Genomic DNA, 19,980 nt, shown 5'->3' with positions numbered 1-19,980 from the left:
AGGCCAAAAATTCAAATCTGTTGAAGTAAATATTCGTTTACTTTAAGGCAATTGTTTTTAACGAATGTTCCATATAGCGAATAAACTATTACCGTTGGATTGTTGGTAAGACTTCGACCCGAAGCAATTTACTTTTTAGTTTTGATGTGCCTAGAGGCCAAAACACTATCCGTTCAAATGCATGTTCCCCAGACCAGACTACAGACTGAATAAACTCCTCCTAGTTCTACTAAAAGCCCTGCGAATTAGTCCCCACTACTTTAATTTGTTCATCAGATTTTGCATGGGTCATTGATCAGAATTCTTCACTTGTATTTAGTTAAATGTATAACTGGTTATTTCCACTGACCAACTGAAACTCTTTTACCAATGAAACTGGTATGAAACTGGTTTTACCATCTTAAATTCAACTCTAAAATCCATAACTATAATAGCCATTTGTGTATTAAGAACGCAAAGTACGCCATTGCCGCTCGAGAACTGTACATACATTTTGAGAGCGCCAATGACCATTCGTGCTCGTAATACACACAAGACTTTTGCTACTACCATAATTAACACACAGATTAACTTTTTAGATGTATATAAATTGTAATTTAGGATATGTTTGCCTTTTAAAGTTTATGTTATTTGCTTACCGGTTGTTAACTAACGTATTGGATCCGTGGCTGTGATTGGTCTAGAAACGCCAACAGTGAAATCAGGTGATTAGCGAGTGGGATTGAGCTACTTTGCGTAGTCTTCTGTTTACAGGTGTGGCAATGTGATAAAATCCTTACAGTGTTAGGAAAAACATAATACCGGTTCACCGTGACTTGTTGGTTAGAACTTTTTTTTTATTTATTTAGTTCCACTTTAATCCTAAGTTAGTCTTGTTAATTTTTTAGATTCTTAATAGTCTTAGAAGAAATTTCTTTTAGTATGTTTATCTTTCATGAAATGGCAATTTAAAAATGGTTGCTCATTGTAGAGGTAAGCAAGCTGTTTGAATCATGTGATTGGAACATATTTGTAAGACAGCACACTACAATTAGATAGGCCCTACCGATTGAGTACAATGTTTTACAAACCATATGTTAAGCTAAGATTGTACATTTCAATCCCCTAAATACCTGAAGAGAAACAATCACGGGAATAATGGAAATTGTTTGGCTGTCGCGAGTAGAGAATGTTTCGTAAGACAACACTCTACAAAAGCTAACGACGAAATCTCTGTGAATACATTAGCAGAGAGGCATCTTGTGAGGGGGTGGGGTGTTAATGGGTATTCCCTAGATGTTCTGACAACAGCTTCACTACTTTAATGTCACTCCATTCTAGATACGAACTCATTTTAGGTTTTTAGACGGTTTCCTCAATTTGTTTTTGAACTGATCAAACCAAAGCCCTCCCTTTCATTATGCCACATGATAGTCCTTTTCAAATCTTATGATTATACTTTGTACTGCTAAAAACGTTTCGCGAAATGTACTTGAATATTGATATTTTTACATTAATCGACACGTATAACTTTTGTCTTCTTATGTAGTTTGTAAGTGTGTGTAGATGTGTGTACATTACACGTAACCCTGAGAAAATATGTTCAAAATTATCTGTTAGTCTGAATGTTAAACTAAAGGAATGTTCCTTAAACATTCACACGTAATGTTTTCAAATCATCATAATCAGAGTTGGATTCACTGACATAATACATTTAAACGTACGATAAAAACTTATCAGTAACGAATCGGAATAATGTACGAGTACAAAAATAAAAAGATCACTGAAATACACGAGAACATGTACGAAAATACTTTAATAATTGGCTTAAAATATAAAATCGTATGTATAACTGTTATATATATATATATGTTTTACCACGCAAAGAAGCTTAACAGAGTTGTAAAGTGCTAGTCAGTTTTGAGGACAGTTAGTCTTTTTAGGGAAGAAACTGTATCGTAGACGACTGCAGTTTGTCTTACATAACCAGCTGCTATGTGGCTCTTTCATATGGTCTTTAATAAAAAAAGTTCCCTCTCTCATAGAAACAACCAGAGACCCCAGGTCAGTTAAATTAACCAACAAAAGCATGTTACTTGTATCGCTTTTATCTTACACTTTGACTTTATTATCTTCATAATTACGATCAGTATGGTATAAATAACTAGTAATTTTATCCTATAGGCCCTATTATAATTTGAGTAACGTTTATACGTACAATATTTTCAAAAATAGCACCAACGATGTCATACTAATTCTTAGAATTATCTTTGATTGAGGCCAAACAAAATACTTATGCTAGGCTCTGTTCTGGAAAAATTAGATTTTCTTTAAACACTTTAAATGACATTTCAATATTTTAACATCAGTCTTATGGGTTGCCAAGTAGCCATGATAGGTTTGCGAAAATGTGGGTGCGTTGTTGCCAAAATTCTTATGAACATAATTATGTTATGTACAATGAATTTGTTTTTCAGCTTTACTGTAAACATTTTAAATATTTAAAAAAAAGGGTCATCCACCAAAGAGAAATTGGCCTTACAACTCAATTAAACGTACCTATCATAACTAAAAGTTAAAATGTTTTACAGGTAAAAACAATAGGCGTATATGTTTTTTTTTTAATACGTTATATAAAAGTTTATATTGAATTTTGATTGGACACTCCAATCATCTCCAGCGTCTCGCACTTGAAGTCGATAACTACATACCATATTTTATAAATATATTTAATGTCTTGTGTGAGTTATGCGTTTCAAGAGTTTGTAAACGTATTTTTATTTACTTTCCGTAAAATACGTACAGTGTTAACAAAGAAGTAGATTAATATTTATTCTTACCACTTGTTAGTGAAGTATTTGTTAACTTGAACGGTTATTTTTATTTCTGTGTTTGGAATAAAAGAGAATATCGAAGAATAAGTAAAAGCCGTAAAATATACCCCAGTATAGCCTAAAAATATAATGACACCCCTTTCCCACAAATACGTCGAATACCATAAACAGGTAAACATAATTTCTTGACAATGTATTGGAATAAAACCATTAATATTCTATTGCATTATTAAATTCATTATTTTGTATTCATATACGATTTAGGTATGTTATGCCAAGCTTTATTATTTTCAACAATAGTGTTATTCTCCAACACAAAATCTTCAACACGGAAACATCTTAGACGTATTCATTTTCTCAAGTGATATGAAAAGTGTTATGTTCGAAAATAAAAACACAATGTGACCTGTTGACTGCGAGTTCGATGCATAAACAGTAAACATCTTACACCCTGTGCACGCTGCAATAGTATGTCGTACATCGTGACGTGACAACATGTCTCGCGAATTAATGTAACAATAAGTATGTAACAATATGTGTATTCATTTTCTCAAGTGATATGAAAAGTGTTATGTTCGAAAATAAAAACACAATGTGACCTGTTGACTGCGAGTTCGATGCATAAACAGTAAACATCTTACACCCTGTGCACGCTGCAATAGTATGTCGTACATCGTGACGTGACAACATGTCTCGCGAATTAATGTAACAATAAGTATGTAACAATATGTATCTATTAATATCATTAAACTGTATTATACATTGTTCTGAGAGTCAAGATATTCAAAATGTCAAAAGATTGCATTTGCTATTTAACAGTACGTTCTATATCATTACTCAATAGTATAGCTGCTATGATTTTCATCTTGGTTTACAAAATGGGACGCCTTAAAATTGAAAAAGTTCGATTTTAAACCATTTTTATGTTGTTTTATTTGTTTATTAAATAAGTATTAGTTTGTATAATAAATATTGCAACGCAAATATTAAGGGAGTCGGTGGCTCAGTAAGTAGCACAATGGACTGATGAACCAAGATGCGATGTTGTATGCCTTTAATCAAGTTCATTTTTTAATTTTGTTTTGAACTAGTAGTGAATTTTTCCAGAACAGAGGCTAGCATTAATATTGTTTTTAGCCTGAAACTAAGATATTTTTAACATTAAAGTGGAACTCATTCAAGCCGTTTTAGAAATCATCGTGCCCAACGTTACCCATATTATAGTTTAAATATAGATAGGGAATAAGTAATTTAGATTTTATTCATTGATGTAGGAAATAAACAAGATTCTATAACCATGGCCGTATCAACCTTGGCTCTTAATCTGAGTTCAAACGAAGCTTATGAGAATTATTTTCTAGATATATTTTTGGGGAAATAGTAATCAAATTACAACAAATTCAGGTTTGGAACTATATTGTGATATTGTGAACAAACCTTACACATGGTGTTGCTGAATTATATACAGAGAGCGGCAAAATGATCTGACGGTTTTCATTGCCACCCTGTCGAGTGAGTGATGGTGGTGGGAATAGGGGCATTCCAGAGCATACGTGCGGACAGTTTCAGTAGCCACTAGGTGAAACCCGTCGAAATCGATGGTTACTTTCAAGGCTTTTGCTAATTTATCTAACTGCGATAAATAGAGTGAAATTATACCAATTTGGAGCATTTAGCATTGTCTAATAAGTAATACTGTAAGTGTAAAAACAATAATGGCTATTGGCAAATTGCGTTAGTTACAAAATATGGTTGATCATTCAATGAATAAAATATTTCACATACAGTACGTCATCGGAGTTATTATTAGTAAGTTAACTGGTTTCTCTTCTTTTGGAATAACCCTTTAAATAGTATAAAAATCGTATTAGTGGATCTTTTGTGGTAAACACTTCCGCGATTTCATCAGTGTTTTGCAGATGAAATCTATGCTTTTATATGAGGAAAAATATCGGTTTGTTGAGAAAGCACATTCTTACTTCAAAGGGAGGTCCACCCTTAAGCTGTGTAAGTTTTATTTATTCCTTCGTCACGTCGGTCATCATACCGTGACTCTGTGCCAATGAATAACCCTCTAGCATAGTTTAGATAAATTAGTCGTGGGCCGGGTTACTACTGTTAAAGCTGGAATTCCTTGACAAGCGGATGTCAGTTGTCTCATTCTTATCAATTACATAAAGCTATCAATATAATCTCTCTTCAGAATGTTGATGTTATTCTTATGGAGAATATTGTAAAATATTGTAGTTTGCTTGTTTATAAATATATTTTGATCAAACTTGATAAATTCATTTATTTTATACTAAGTTATCATTGTTTTACTATAAAACATACTTTGTCACCCTCCCTGTAGCAGCAAGCCTATGTAGTCGAACCTAATGTTTATTAAAATCATTGAATTAAAAATCAATTCAGGCAACTGCAAATTTGCTTAGTCGGCAGGTTTGCTGTGGTGTGGGTATTTTTTTAAACACAATAAATCGTTTAACAACCATCAGAATCTACCACAAATCTACCATTTCCACGCGTTTTATTCAAGTAAAATACTCCTAGGACAACTGTGATAGCTTATTAGTTTGATTCAGATTGATTGTTTAATGTAACTAAAACTCCTTTCGTTACAATTAATTGATGTGATCTATTTAGCCAGCTAGTAATATGTGTTTTAAACTGTGATGTCAAAGATAATGTGTATGGGTTGTATGTTTAATTGGTTTTGTAATAATTCAGGACGGTGCCGCAAAAGAACAGCTGTTTCCACGGGTGGTTGGTGATCTTGGGTAGTGACAGTAGACTTATCACCCTATTGTCAAATCTGAAGCATGGTTATGTGTTTGTTGTCTGATACGCTCAATTAATTGCATTTATGTCACCTAGTGTTAAGCAGCTTTAGGATACATCATACACGCGTCTGTAGCTTACTAGAGGACAAGCAGTAGTTAAAAATACATACATTTCGTTAAAATACGAGTTATTGCAAAACAAGTAATCCAACGAAAGCATTTCCAACGGATAACAGGTTCTGAGGAAATACTTTCACTCGTTGGGGGAACTATGGTGTCTGTTCTGGCAGAAGTAGGATCATTAAACCTTCTTGGAGTGGTTACCCTCCAGCTACGACAGTCGCCTCACATTCAACTAGCCCATTCAATGTGGGACGGAGATGACTGGATGACCGACGCATGACTGGTCTTTCTAAATTAAATCTTAGGTCAAGGCCAAGAACGAAGTTATCCGTGGGTTCCCCTCGGTCCGTATGGGTTTTAAAGGTGGCGAGTACAACATTAATCTTGATATGTTTCGTACATAACGTGATGAAAAATAACACATCAGAAATTAAATAAAACAGAAATGAATGTAATACGTTTTGTTCTCAGTCAGAGTGTCAGGCTCTTAAATTGATAATGGGGTGGTTTAGTATAAAAACAACCCAATTGGGTGAAGAGGGTCGATTATTCTTTTCATGTGTTCATTGGTAGAAAAGGTTTTTGGTTTTTTATCTGTCAGCTGATTGATATAAATCATCAAGTCGTAGTTTTGTAATGTAGCCTTGTTTTGTGGGTGAACGAACAATAAACAATAAACAATGAATCAATTTGTTTTAAAAGATTGTTTTGAACAAAGCGCAGCTTTTGACTGTTTACTGCTGTCAGTACACCTTTTATTTGACTGTTGAAAAATACTCTCTCAATACATAAGGGTCATGATTGGACCTGGGTTTAGAGCGTGGGACTTCTGTCCTGGAGATCGAAATGTCACTTATGAAAAGGCTTGTTGCTTTGCGATTAGTCGCTAGTCCATAGCACACCTTAAACAGTGGATCCTCCTATCTAGAAAATGAAAAAAGTATTTATCACATGTGAGATGACCTTTCTCTGTAGAGAACTACCTACTAACAGCAATACGGTGGTTAATAAACACAAACAATTATTATTTTTAGTATAAATTATGTTAGTTTACAATTCATTACTGAAGAATTAGAACATTAAGTGCGACTATTCAAGAAACGCTCTTGACGTCCCAAACTTTTATGCAAATGAGGTTGGGTTTTGAAATACAAAAATGTTTAGTTTGTTTATATTAATCTGATCCAACCCAATTTCTTATCATAGTTCAAGTTTTTAGTACACAATGTTTACTGGTGTGAGGAGACGATATGGTGTTCACGAAGTATTTAAGGAGGATTTCATCACAAAATACTACACTTACACAATATATTAAGTGTGTATGTGTGAGTGTGTATTTGTATGACTGGTTGTAGCGTGTGCGATGTGTAAGTCATTACTCTATGTTCTATGTGCTCTGCTATGTGCTGTGTTCTATGTTCCTCTGTGCTAAGCCTTTTCCTCTTATTGCAGCACCAGGCGGCTGCCCACACACTGGTGAGTCTATTCTATGTTGGCTTTGCTTGCTGCCTGCCTTTTATTTCTTCCCAATCCACCCTCTCAGCTAGTTTCCACTGTTTCAGTATGTGTGAATGTGTGTTGTTTAACCCTACCATAGTTTAGCTAGTTTGGTAGAGGGAAGCGACTTTGGTTTCAGAGGGTTGAGCTTGTGTTAATCATAAATGGTATTTTACCATGGGTGATTTTATATAATTGAAGCCCATCTTGATCTGTAGAACCATCTATAAAGTTAGATAATCATCTAAGAGAAGAGAGAAACCCCAACATTAACATTACCACCCTATGGAAATCCAAACGATAGCTATTTTAGAATAGTAAACAATTTAAATGCATGTGAAAGTGATGTTGGTGTGATTATTCACTTCTTTAGTTGACAAATGGTAACTACGAATAAGCTTTGTGGGTACAGAATACAAATGCATGTATACAATTACTTACACAAAATAGAACATAAAAACGTTTCATACGATTTTTTGACGTTTGAGTTAATTGTTTTTTAACAGACACAGAGAATACAAATTGCAATACAAACTGAAATATCTTCAGTAAATATGATTCTTTATAGTAATAGAATCAAAAAGTGATGTATGGTAATGGTTTCACTATGTGCAGCAGCATTTTTCAGCCAATAAACTAATCGTTTCATTATATTGTGTTGAAATTTACCTCTCCTATGATGTATTGATTCCAGACACTTATAAACATGGCATTATGTTTTAAGTAATATGTGATCGTATATACCAACACTGGCAAAAACGAGAACAGTTTTTAAAATTCAAAGAGGTTACCATGTTACATTCGTACGGTCGCCATTTCATAAGAAAGTATTAAAGTATTAAAAGTATTATTCTACATTATGTCTACAATTAAATCTGGGACCTGTTTCGTTAGTTTAAAATCCGCAATTAAGAAGTGATCATCTTACAGTACCTGATATATAGCTTCTGGATCAGTAACATATTTACCTGTTCAACCTGGTGACCTATTTGGAGAAGAGTCCCAAATAATTGTAAGAAAATTGTCAAAGATGTTAAGTTGAGCATTAATTAACTTGGATCAATGCTACCAACTGGAATTCAAAAGGTTGATTCAATCTGTGGTTATTGGGGAGATTGGAACTGTAGAAACATGTAGCTTGAGTTGAACCTTAACTGAAACTGCTGCTGTGTTTCCCCTTTAAGCAGTAGTTAAGTCTTACTTCAGGCTCAGTTCACCAATTGGAAGACTAATCAAAATGGGTAAAAGCTTTAATTGGCTTGTCTTTCATAAAAAAAAAATATAAATGTAAAGTTTTACTACTTTAAATTTAGCACATCCAAACACGTCTAATAGACCAAGAAGCTGTATATATAGATTGTAACATATTAAAAATAAAGTTTTCACCATACTTCGATGTTTTTAGCAGTTTAAAAACGTTTATTTGAGGCCGAAAGCTACGTATTGCTGTATATGCCAGCTGCCATCGTCATTTGGGGACCGAGCCGGTTTTTACGTCCCTAGGGCCGAAAATCAGCTGCCCGCTTACATTCTTAAAACATTAATGCATATTAAATGCACAATCAGTATACATAGCGTTGCAATAGAATTGTTCAATTTCATCGCTGTCTAGCAACTATTAATTATTATTTATGCTTATTCCTCAAATTATTTCTTCACACAACCTAAAATTTGTGGTTGTGTTGACATGGTGTGCATTATTATTGTGGTGAATAGGTAATAGGGTATAGTGTGGTGAAAAATAACGTTTGTACCACGGACCGAAATGGTTTTGCAAAAATCCCACCTATAAAGACCGACTGTTAAATAAAAATAAAATATAAATATAAATCAATCTGTTAATTAAATTAGAATGCATAATTCTATGCAGCCATTTAAATAAATATAAAAGGGTACAACAACAACTGCACAAACTACAGTTGGTATTTGTTCTATGCTAAAAACTTTCTATAATGTTTTTCAATAAGCAAATTTGGTATACATTTTATCAAAGCCTTATCTGATATAATGTCACAAATCAATCCAATTACAAACAATCAACAGTTTTCCGGTCTTGAATGATTTAGATTCTCTAAAATCCAATAATCCAGTTATTAAATAAATAAGTAAATATACTTTCGACTTTATATAACTTTATATGAAGTGGTACCAAACAAAGAGGCTTACCATGTCTAACAAATCGTCCAATATCGCTTTAATGCATCAAACCGTCAATGCGATGCGCTATTTCAACTGCATTCCTTGTATTGCTAGTGGTTGGCGTATTATAGTACATTTAATATGAAGGAATGTTACCATTAGTTTATCATGCAGATGTCTAATTTTTGTAGGCCTATGTCTTGAATAAAAAAATATTAGCTCTCATTTCTTTAGAAAACTTTGACTACTATTGGATATTTTTATGCTCGGAGGGTTTAAGGGAATGATTTAAAATCGGCTAAATGAAATAAATATTCGTATGTTTGGGGTCCAATCACGCATTATCCCCTGGTCGGATTGGAGCTATCCCATCTTTACTGTGTGGATCACCTCATACAAGAAGGTGTATAGGGACGGTTGAAATAAAAACAATTCTAAACTTATATATGTCATTAAATTGAAAAAAAAAAACAATTTCCTGTAATTTACCAACAACTTGTGGATTGATTGTCAAAATGTAACTTTCTAGTAAACAGTCCAGATTTATAAACTAAGCACTACCCCTTCTTTCTTTTCGTTTGGTTAGTATACGAACTATTTAACTATCAAATCAAGTACAAAGGTACTTTACAAGAATATTCATTCCTACCTCATCGTACAGGAGAATGCAAGCTGGAATTGTTCTGACGATTTGTTATCTGTCGAACTATTTTTTTTCTGTCAAATACAATAAAAGCGCGCCACGGACGAGAAACAAGAAAACGCGTTGCGAAACATTAATCAAGCTAACTCTGCAAGAACCCAAATTAATCTTTTTGTCCATCTCTTACTACAGTAAACTGTTTTATTCAAAAGGGATTCAACTGGTATTCGAACCATAAATGTTAGTAGGTAGTTTTTTTTAGGTAATATCCACCTTATCTACGAGAATTCCAACGAAACCAATCACAAATGATTATAATATTGCGTAATACTGCAGAATCAAAGGGGTTTCTTTCAATTTATGCGTTGCAGTACTTAAGTCATTCTTCATATCACTGGAAAAGAGTCAGTTTGAGTAAAAAATATAATCAAAGTCACAGTTTGTTTTTGGTCATAATTATAATTACCAATCAAGATGGCTATACAACTGCACCTATGATGATCCAAATGTAAAGAGGGTGAGAGTGGAAGGGAGTTAGCATTTTTTACTGAGTACCAGCTTTACTTGCTCTTTTTCCACCCTCGGTTGTAAAACTTAAGCTCGTATAGAAGAGTCACTTCAGGAATGTAAGTGATAAAATCCCATATTTCATTATTTTATCAGAATAATTATATTATGGTTGGTCATTTGTGAATCAAAAATGGAAGTTTACGATACTAGGTTATGATTTTTTAGTTACATCGCCTTACAATGTATTCATACGCTTTATGGCATTTGTTCTATACTAATTTACAAGTACGGTATGTCGCTAAGAAGGTTTTATCCCTAAAATATGTTCATGATTTTTTCAGAAGTTTCAAACAAATAATAGTTTGAACTAACAATACTTTCTCCATATATTAAGTATAGGGGGATGAACTAAAAGTTATATGATGAAATGTAAGATTTATTGTTTTCTATACGGAGACTAAAGTTCCAGTAGATTTTCATATCGACTCTGATTTCGAGTTGTGTAATTTTCTTTTTTAAATAATGTAACTTTAAAAATTGGTTTTGAAGACTTTTATCAAATTTATTCTTGTCTGTAGGACACGAAAAAATTAATTTTCTTTCTTCCTGAAGCTTAAGGCGTTTGAAAAGGTGTTTAATCATACTCGTCAAAGAATCCTTAAAGCCAAAAGATCTTCGTTTCAAGTCCACTTTGATATTTTGAGCCCTTTCAAGAATAAATTGAAATACCCAACTTTGGGGCGGTATTCATGGATCACTTTTATCTGTATTTATGATGAAAACCCTGAAAAAATTATTTTTGGAGCATTTTTTCTTATTTGTTTTTTAAGACATGATTACATTCCTATTTATTTTAATACATTATTCAAATGCAGTTTCATGTTCAATAGAGTACTAATTTTTCGTCCAATAGTTGGTTTTCCGATGTTAACAAATGTTTACTTGTGAGATATTACTATTATATTTGATTTACTTATTAGATATTGATTATTCATCTTAAATTAAATTATAAAATCGAACTCATTCATAACTGTTTTCAACTATTCATCGCTACAATAGGCCTTTTATACCTTTTTATTTGGAAGAAAGTTGAAAAAAATAGAAGGTACGACGTATAAATAAAACTTAAATTCGTTCAATATCATAGATAGCTAAACAAATATAATATGGAATATACGAGTATATATCCAGTAAAATAAAAGATATGAAAACCGACCAACTTTTGCAGGAAACGATCAGAAGCAGGAAGATGTGGAAAGATACATTTATTATGCTCTTGCAAACTTGCAAGTAATCTTACTTACCTTATCTTACTAAGACTTTGCAGTATTGGACCAAATATTCAGAAATTTAACTGGGAAAAGGTGTTAACATTTATGAAGAAAAATACCACGATGCCAATTTGTAATAGGGGTGAATGTTAAGTGATTAAAATGGAAAAATGAGGACAGCCATAAACATTTGAGTATTTTAAATTTTCACCAGTTGGTATACGAACATTTATATTTTATAAAAATCTTAAGATGGTTTTAAATTGAGATATCGGAATATAAACGTAAGTTGGATGCTTTAAATGTTAAGAAAAAGCAATTTGTTTTTCTATGTGCAATATTTAATCCGTAATTCAGAAATACTAGTATTTATAAATATAGAATACCACAACTGTTAGCTTACAATTTTACCCAGAGGAAAATTATTGATGATTAAATCAACAAAATGTAAGAACGATTGTGAAGTATACGTTTTTATTAATTTTCGCCTCCAGGTTCAATTCAGCATGTTCAATGATGAGTTAAAAGTTGGTGTGGTGATACGTTTAAAAAAAATCAAGCCATAAAGGGATTTGATAATGGAATAATAATGCTCTGAAACTATAGCTCGGCCGCTTAGAAAACGACTAATGCTAAACCAATGCTGGAGGAGGTCGTTTTCTAAGCGGCCGAACTATAGTACCATTGACCATTGAATGAATAGGCAAAGATCATACCTTTTATATGATATCATAAACATAGAGCGTGGATTGACAATCATAAAATATTTTCAACACATTATATGTTTACGTTTTATTGGTTTGTGTATACCTAATTAGATTACAAATCTGAGAATTATTCTAAAATCTGAGTGTCCAATGAAAAATACAAATGGATTTTCTGAAGGGCTGAGATCAAGAAATATGTGCTTGCCGTTGAATCAATCCTTGTAGTGTCATTGAGCAGAAGTGCCTGCATTGCGCCGAAGATTGACTGATTCCTTATTCAATTGAGTTATTGCAATTTGGAGATTTGGAGTTCCGTTACAAAAACTTAAATTTAATTTTAAACTTTGGGTAGTACGCAACGTATATTCAGCAAATACTTTTAACATTCAGCATAATAGTATACTATAAACAACTATAAATACCTACAATCAGTTGAACTCGAACTGTACAAAACAAACCAAACAACAAACGGGGTGAACAACTAGCAGAAAATCGTGTGAATAGTTAAGCAGTGTGAAATTATAAGTTTAATACCGGGTTTAGATTAATAAACAAAATCCACAATAAACGATGTATTGCTTATGGATAAAGGATTTAGTTGCCAAAACATGTTACAACGGAAGGTGTTATGAATTAAGCACTTTGATTAACGCCACATTTCGCTTCGGACTAGTAACCTATTAACATGGATTTCCTCTGAATTTTTATGAATATCTTAATTTCAGGTAAAAAAATCCATGCTAGCCACTGTTAAAAAAATTATTTTTCATTAACAAATTTAAATGAAATGTTAATGTTTTAAACATTGGTCTTATGAAAAACTAGGTAGCCAAGACAGCTTTACCAAGATTTAAATAAATGAACTGTAACATATGCTCATAACAAATCATCTACAGTACAGTGACGAACTGATAAATACAGTTTAAAAGAAAAGGACATTTCCATAAATACCATTTAGCATTGGTTATTTAATACACTTGGGGTGTTTTACTCAGCATTGAAATAATTACGATCGTTCATAAACGTAGAACATTTTACGGCAAAACATTATACACTAATGCTTGAACTTAAGAGCATTGAGGAAAACCCAAGGATGTTCTGTAGTTTTTGACGATGCGTCACCGGAATGAACGGTTGTTTGACGATCCACCGTATTATAAAATAGAAACGATATGGACCATAAACAAACAAATGAACCGATAATAAACATGTTTGTATTGTTACAGTATTTCAATGCAACTGTCAAAAAACGTCCAAAAAACATGTAGAGATATTTAGTATTAGATTCATTCCAGTGACGTCATCCTTTTTGTTTTTGATCAGTTTCTGTTCTAATATCCGTGGACGATCCCATTGTTGCGACGTTCCGCGATCCGACTAACGTGTTGCAACCAGAGAGCGCATAATATTCACAACTCACAAAAATGCTGGCTTAACAGCTGAGATGTTATTGAACTTTATTGTTTATATTTTCAACGTTGATTGTTCGTGTATAAGGAAATTGTTGTTAATTAAATTAAGGATGAAGAGATTAACGATACCGAAGAGAAATTGTCTTTTCAACTTATTTAAACGTGGCAAAGTAGAAAATGATGATGAAAAGAATGGTGGGATAATTTAGACGTGGAAACAAAAATACGTTTTATATTTGTATAGGTTCAGTATAGTTAAAATTAATAGTTTAGTTTTAACATGATAGTTTAATTGAATCACATTTAAAATGTGATTCAGTTTAGGCCTACTAACTAACCTCTTCATACTCGTATAAAAAATGATCTAGACTCAAAAGCTCTCTTGTTAAGGCTATGCCATTTTTTTATCTCGCTAATCCTTAAATACAGCCTTTGAAACTGCATTATACAGCAGAAAACCACATCTTAGAGTATTCTGAGGGTTTATTTGCAGTTTTGGCGAATTTCCCTACAAGGAAGTTAGCTATTAAATTTACCGTAGGTGGCACGGTATAAGACCTAGGCCAGGAACCGATTTACTTTTTCATTTTGATGTCCCCAGAGGCCAAAAACACCATCCATTCCAATAAATTTATTCATATAAATGTATATATAAGTTATATATATATGTCCGTTAGCAAAAATGACTCGAGCAATAATGATCCGATTTTGATGACATTTGGTACAAACGTGTAAACCTACGTTAATTCGAACGACTTCACACACACCATCCTTGAATAATGCTTAATAATGCCTGAAAGTTTCATTACAATCTGTCAAGCGGTTTCGTAGTCCATAAAGGACAAAGAAAGAAAGAAAGAAACAAACAAACAAACAAACAAACAAACATACATTGGATTTTATATATATAGATAAGTAAAATTGTTGTAGTTTGCTTTTTTATGTATATATTTTGATCAATCTTAATTGGCAAATCTATTTATTTTATACTATGCTATTAATGTTATATTAAAAATACATTTTATTACTCTTCCTGTAACAGCAAACCTAGGTACTTGTTAAACCTAATGTTAATTAAATATGTTTAATTGAAAATCCAATCCGCTAAATAGGAATAATCGCTTAGTCTACAGGTTTGCTGCGGCGGGGGTATTTGAGGCGTTTTAATAAATTTACGAGCAATCAACTCTTACACATATTGTATGGTTTTATTGAGTAACTGAAACTCTAAAATGACTTTGTTTTCACCACTGCGACCAAATATATTTCATCCCTTCAGTCGTAGCATTGTTCGATACATCAGTGGCAGGTTGGCCATCAATAACCTACCAGCGACGCGCGTTTTTATCGTGTCCGATTTCTCACTGAAACAAAATGACCAAAGAAAGGTTCGAACAAGATCAGCAATATATACGAATACCGATGCTTACGTATATATGAATCTAATCATACTGCTGAAGATATATTTTTCAGTTCCAAATAATTTACAAGGGTTTTTGAAGTGTTGTCATTAGTATTTACTTGAATTTTAAAAACACAGTAGGATTTCATAAAATGCTTGCAGAAGGTTAAGTTTTTGTTATTCTTGATTGGTATACAGCAGATCTTATTTTTATATGATATTTCTGACGTATCCATTGCAGTTACATGTTCACGCTGACTGTAGGTAGCGAACATTCCATGTAGATAATCCCTGTACTCTTGTGGATAAAAACAAGTAGAGGACATTATTGGTCAATAAAGTAAATATGCATTATTCTGTTTCTGAAAGACATGCTTTTAGGCGAGGTGTTATTTATTAACGAAGATTATTGTGGGCTTCACTCACCTTTGTTTTCGTCTGTGGTGTCCAGGACTAATCAAAACACATATAAACACATATATACACACGACACGAAACCGTCATGGTATCAAAACTCCGACGTTTCGCGGAACTAACAAGAAACGTTCCGCTTCCTCAGGGTTGAAAAATACTATTTTCCCGCACGCGGGTCGAACGCCTAACTACGACTTGAGAGTCGAATGTAGATAATCCTTTGCCTTTGTGGATGAAAACAAGTTAAAGACAAACAATAAAGTAAACATACATTAGTTGAGAAATAGCGTAGATGAATTAACGATCAACACGATCGGTTGTATTACTCTTTTACATACATTAGCAACGAAGACACGCTGGTTTAAACAACAAAACCTGTAACATCTGATGTCCTTGAAGCGGTTTATTCTTTGTCCTACGAAAAAAATACTTTTCCTACAATTACCTAACAATGTACATGTTCTCTAACTGAGAAAGCAAAGTGGCCAATTCACTCATCAGTGAGACAATGTTAACAATATCTCACTCTAATTACTTTAAGTTTTGTAAGTAAGTTTTGTTCTGAAAACCTTTTAAAATTCTCTCACCATGTTAAAAGTATTTCTTGGATATTTCTGGAACAAAACCAATGTGAAAGACTTTCCCGCCTGAGATCAAATGTTTTGTGTTCCTTATAAAAATGTAAAATTACATTCTCAAAAAGCTCCAAATCACTAGGTTACATATCTAAAATCCATTGGTGATTAACGGGATTTGATCCCGGACCACAAGGGAAGAAGTCCTACCATCTCGATACTAGAACAGCAATGCCTTGGTTATTTTCAGTGTTCTAATTCAAACCTATTAAGACCAAGATAATTAAAATAGGTCATATGGTACTAAAGTTATATCAATTTTAAAATTAGAAAAAAAAAACAATTAATTTTCAGCTAATAAATTTTATTGACAGTATACCGTAGTGAGATATATGAGTTTTTTTACTATATTCCTTTCAATTAGATCAATAACAACCCAAATATATTACATTTAAAAATTAAAGCTAAAAACAAAAAAAAATACACCTTAAGGAGTGCCGAATCCCCTTAAGGTGATTAAGGGAGAATATAATTAAACTAAAAGTAATCTAATAATTCGAAAGTGCATTATTTTGATATGACATACGGATTATTTAATCAGCCCTAGAACTGGATCGGTTTAGCATATCTCAGTTGCAATGACACATATGTCCCAGTTAAATCGTCTAACATTTAAATGTCCCAGACATTGATGGATAGTTAATGGTCAAAATCCGTTACGTGCCCACAACTCTATTTTTTCCAATTACACTTCCTATAACTTATTGAAACGTTTTATACGTAATAAAACATGAAAAATACAATATATAGGAAATTCTTTTGATCACACGCTATATAAATTTGGAGAACACACACAAAATTAATATTGAAATAAATACTGCAAATTCTAAGCTGTTCGAGTAGTTTGGTCGGTTAGGGTAGGTTAGACTGTTCTAACCTAACCTAACCCAACCAAACTTCTCGATCAGCTTAAAATTCGTTTTTTTAGTAAAGTCTTGACAACCTATTTCCAAACGTACACGGATTACGTGCATAATAAAAGCTAGCTGTTTTATGTTGTTTGGTTGGAATACTGGTGTGCGACAAAGTTAAAACTGTGTGGCAAAGTAAAAGGTGTGCGGCAAAGTAAGTAAATGCATCAACTAGCAGCTTTCTGTACTAAAATCAGTGCAAGGAAGCCCACTTTGTCGGGTGACTGTAGAAAAATAGCTTTACTTGTCTTTTGTGACAAAATATGAGCCTAAAATCGTGATAAAAAAGTAGTAAATATCCTGTAACCTCTAAAAAAGCTAAATTGCAGTTTTTTATTATTTATTTGTTAATGCCAGACCAAAATATTCAAAATAGACTAGTTTGGTTTCCTACAAGATATATGAAAATAAACAAACATTACATACATCCAAGTAATGTACTATTTCTACTGTTACAGGCTGCATTGTGTTTTATAAACATAATTGCTCTTTTAATATAGATTGTGAAGGGATCATCAGCAGTTTAGCGACGATGTAGGTCATCAGTTCCACTAAAACATTATCATCAGTCTTAGAGTGGAGCTGCTGATGACACTTACATGGCTTTCCCACCTTCCTAAGTTGATATATTTGTTGTCCATTCAAACCAGCCGTAGGTTGGTTTTTATTTGAAATGGACAGTATCATCAATGGGTTATTGTATCAAAGAGATTTGTGGCCAGTGTGTTCAAAAAATTAAGTTATGTTTCATCGATAAGAAAATTTAGGTCTAGATAAATGTTATACAAGGTCAATTACTCGTATATCATAAAACTATTAATCGATTCTAATTGTATGATCAGGACTCACATTCATACATATCTATACATATTTCTATACATATTTTTAGTAAATTTTTAATTGGCTTTACATAAAATACTTCCGTTTTATCATCAGGTACGATGAAACGGTAACACAATTGATTGAAGTTTCGTGCAGCCCGAAAAACGTTTTCTTCCTCAGCGTTCTAAAAACGTCATATTTTATCCAACATGCTGATTTACGCATACCCACGACTTTTTATAACTCCTAAATTGTGAAACCTCTTAAAAAACCTAAAAACATTTAACTAAAAATATGCTGCCTCTAGTCAAATATTGGTAGCATCCATATTAGTAGTAGCCAAACACGGGGGTGATCCCGTGACGTCATAATTAGGTAATTGGTAAGTATTTTGTGATTGTGGAGCAGCGTGAATTACGCAGCGACTCTGGCGATGTATGTTGTGGATTGGTTGGTATTGTTATTAGGTCAAGGTTGTCTGAATGTGTTTTTTTAAATGTTCAGCTTTAATGTTTCAAATATACCATGTACTGGATTGTAAAAATATGTATTGTTCCATTTAACTATCCATCAACTAGCTGTCTCATATAATCTTCGAACTCTGGGCGGAGAAAGTACGAGGTACTAGATACTTGTGAGTTCTGTATCGGTGACATAGTTATGTCTACTGCGTTTTGTTCTTGAGTGTTTTGTTCTTGAGTGTTTTGTTCTTGAATATTATTATTTGAGATATTCGATGTTGAAGATATTTTGGGGTCTTGAATAGGAGCTGAATTTCTTGCAGACATGTTTTCCTGACGGTAGCTAAGAGTCAAATGATCTGTAGTTTACTCTGTTAACACTTATATAGTGTTTACAGAAATTCTAAATGTTTGCACAGAGACGTTTCAATCTTCCGAGAGATGATTCTCACGGAACGACAACAGATGTGAGTGTTCGCATGTGTGTGCCTATAAATAACTAGGCCTACTCGTTCTCGCGGGGGACCGACATGTGATTAACTGTTATTGCTTTACTTTTTCTAGCGTCACTGATTACGCTTAGCGGTGTTACGGCTTTTTGTTAATGGATTATTTTATCTATGTAGGAGGTAAGTTAACCTATTATTGTTTCTGCATTGTGTTCAAGATTGTTGTTTGTCGCGCAAACTAGACACGCTTCATTCGTATTGCGTACTGCTTTGTGTCAAGCAATTTTATCCTGTCACATTTTGTAATTTCCAGAGTTTTAATTATATTTCCCTGTTGTATTTTAAGTTTAAGTGTTTCCAGTTTGTGATACACGTCGTCCCATTGTGATTTGTGGAATATTCCCTAAATATACAGGTAATTAATTTTTCTTGTCATATACATATAGTATCCTAATATATATTAGCTTTTACTATTTATTTATAAGAAGCTCACTCCTTAATCATTACTTAAATTAGCTCAACTATTTGTATAAAAGATCCTACCACTATTTTGTCTAATCATTTAAATACAACCTTTCTCATAATATAAAAACGAAACTAACTTATCTTTCAAATATAATCCTAATTATATGAAAACTTTACAAGACTATAAATAAATATTTCGGTAAATCTGCACTTACAAAACACTTATCTTAACTCAAAAATTCTTTTGCTGTATGAATACAACAATATACGTTACAACCATTTTTACCGCCTATTTTATAATAATTTTCTACAGAATAAAACGGCTTTCGATTAGAAATAGTTTAGGTATTGGCAGTGAGTTTTTAGTCTTTTCACGTGATATAAAAATTTGAGGCCAATCTCACTAGAGTTTACTAGTGTATTTTGTTGACTATTAATTAAAACTAATGCAGTACATAGCAAACAGCTGATTGATTTATCACTTAACAGATTGCACTACGTTTCTTTTTTGCTTCAAATTTTT

At 32.8% G+C, this 19,980-nt stretch overlaps 1 protein-coding gene across 1 annotated transcript in view; it reads left to right on the top strand.

Annotated features, from left to right (window-relative positions):
* The window catches only part of LOC128997506 (sodium/potassium/calcium exchanger Nckx30C-like), a 201,173-nt gene that overhangs the window by 48,719 nt on the left and 132,474 nt on the right, over positions 1 to 19,980 (top strand). The window contains exon 2 of the mRNA XM_054423145.1: positions 7,172 to 7,195. Coding sequence (XP_054279120.1) covers positions 7,172 to 7,195 — 24 coding nt within the window. The remainder of the gene's footprint in view (positions 1 to 7,171; positions 7,196 to 19,980) is intronic.

Source organism: Macrosteles quadrilineatus, unplaced genomic scaffold (genome assembly GCF_028750875.1).
Source record: "Macrosteles quadrilineatus isolate MER2022 unplaced genomic scaffold, UCM_ALF_1.0 Scaffold_6__1_contigs__length_79288215, whole genome shotgun sequence".
Classification (NCBI taxonomy): Eukaryota; Metazoa; Arthropoda; class Insecta; order Hemiptera; family Cicadellidae; genus Macrosteles; species Macrosteles quadrilineatus.
Note: the sequence above shows the minus strand (reverse complement) of the source record. Positions and strands in the feature narration are given on the sequence as shown.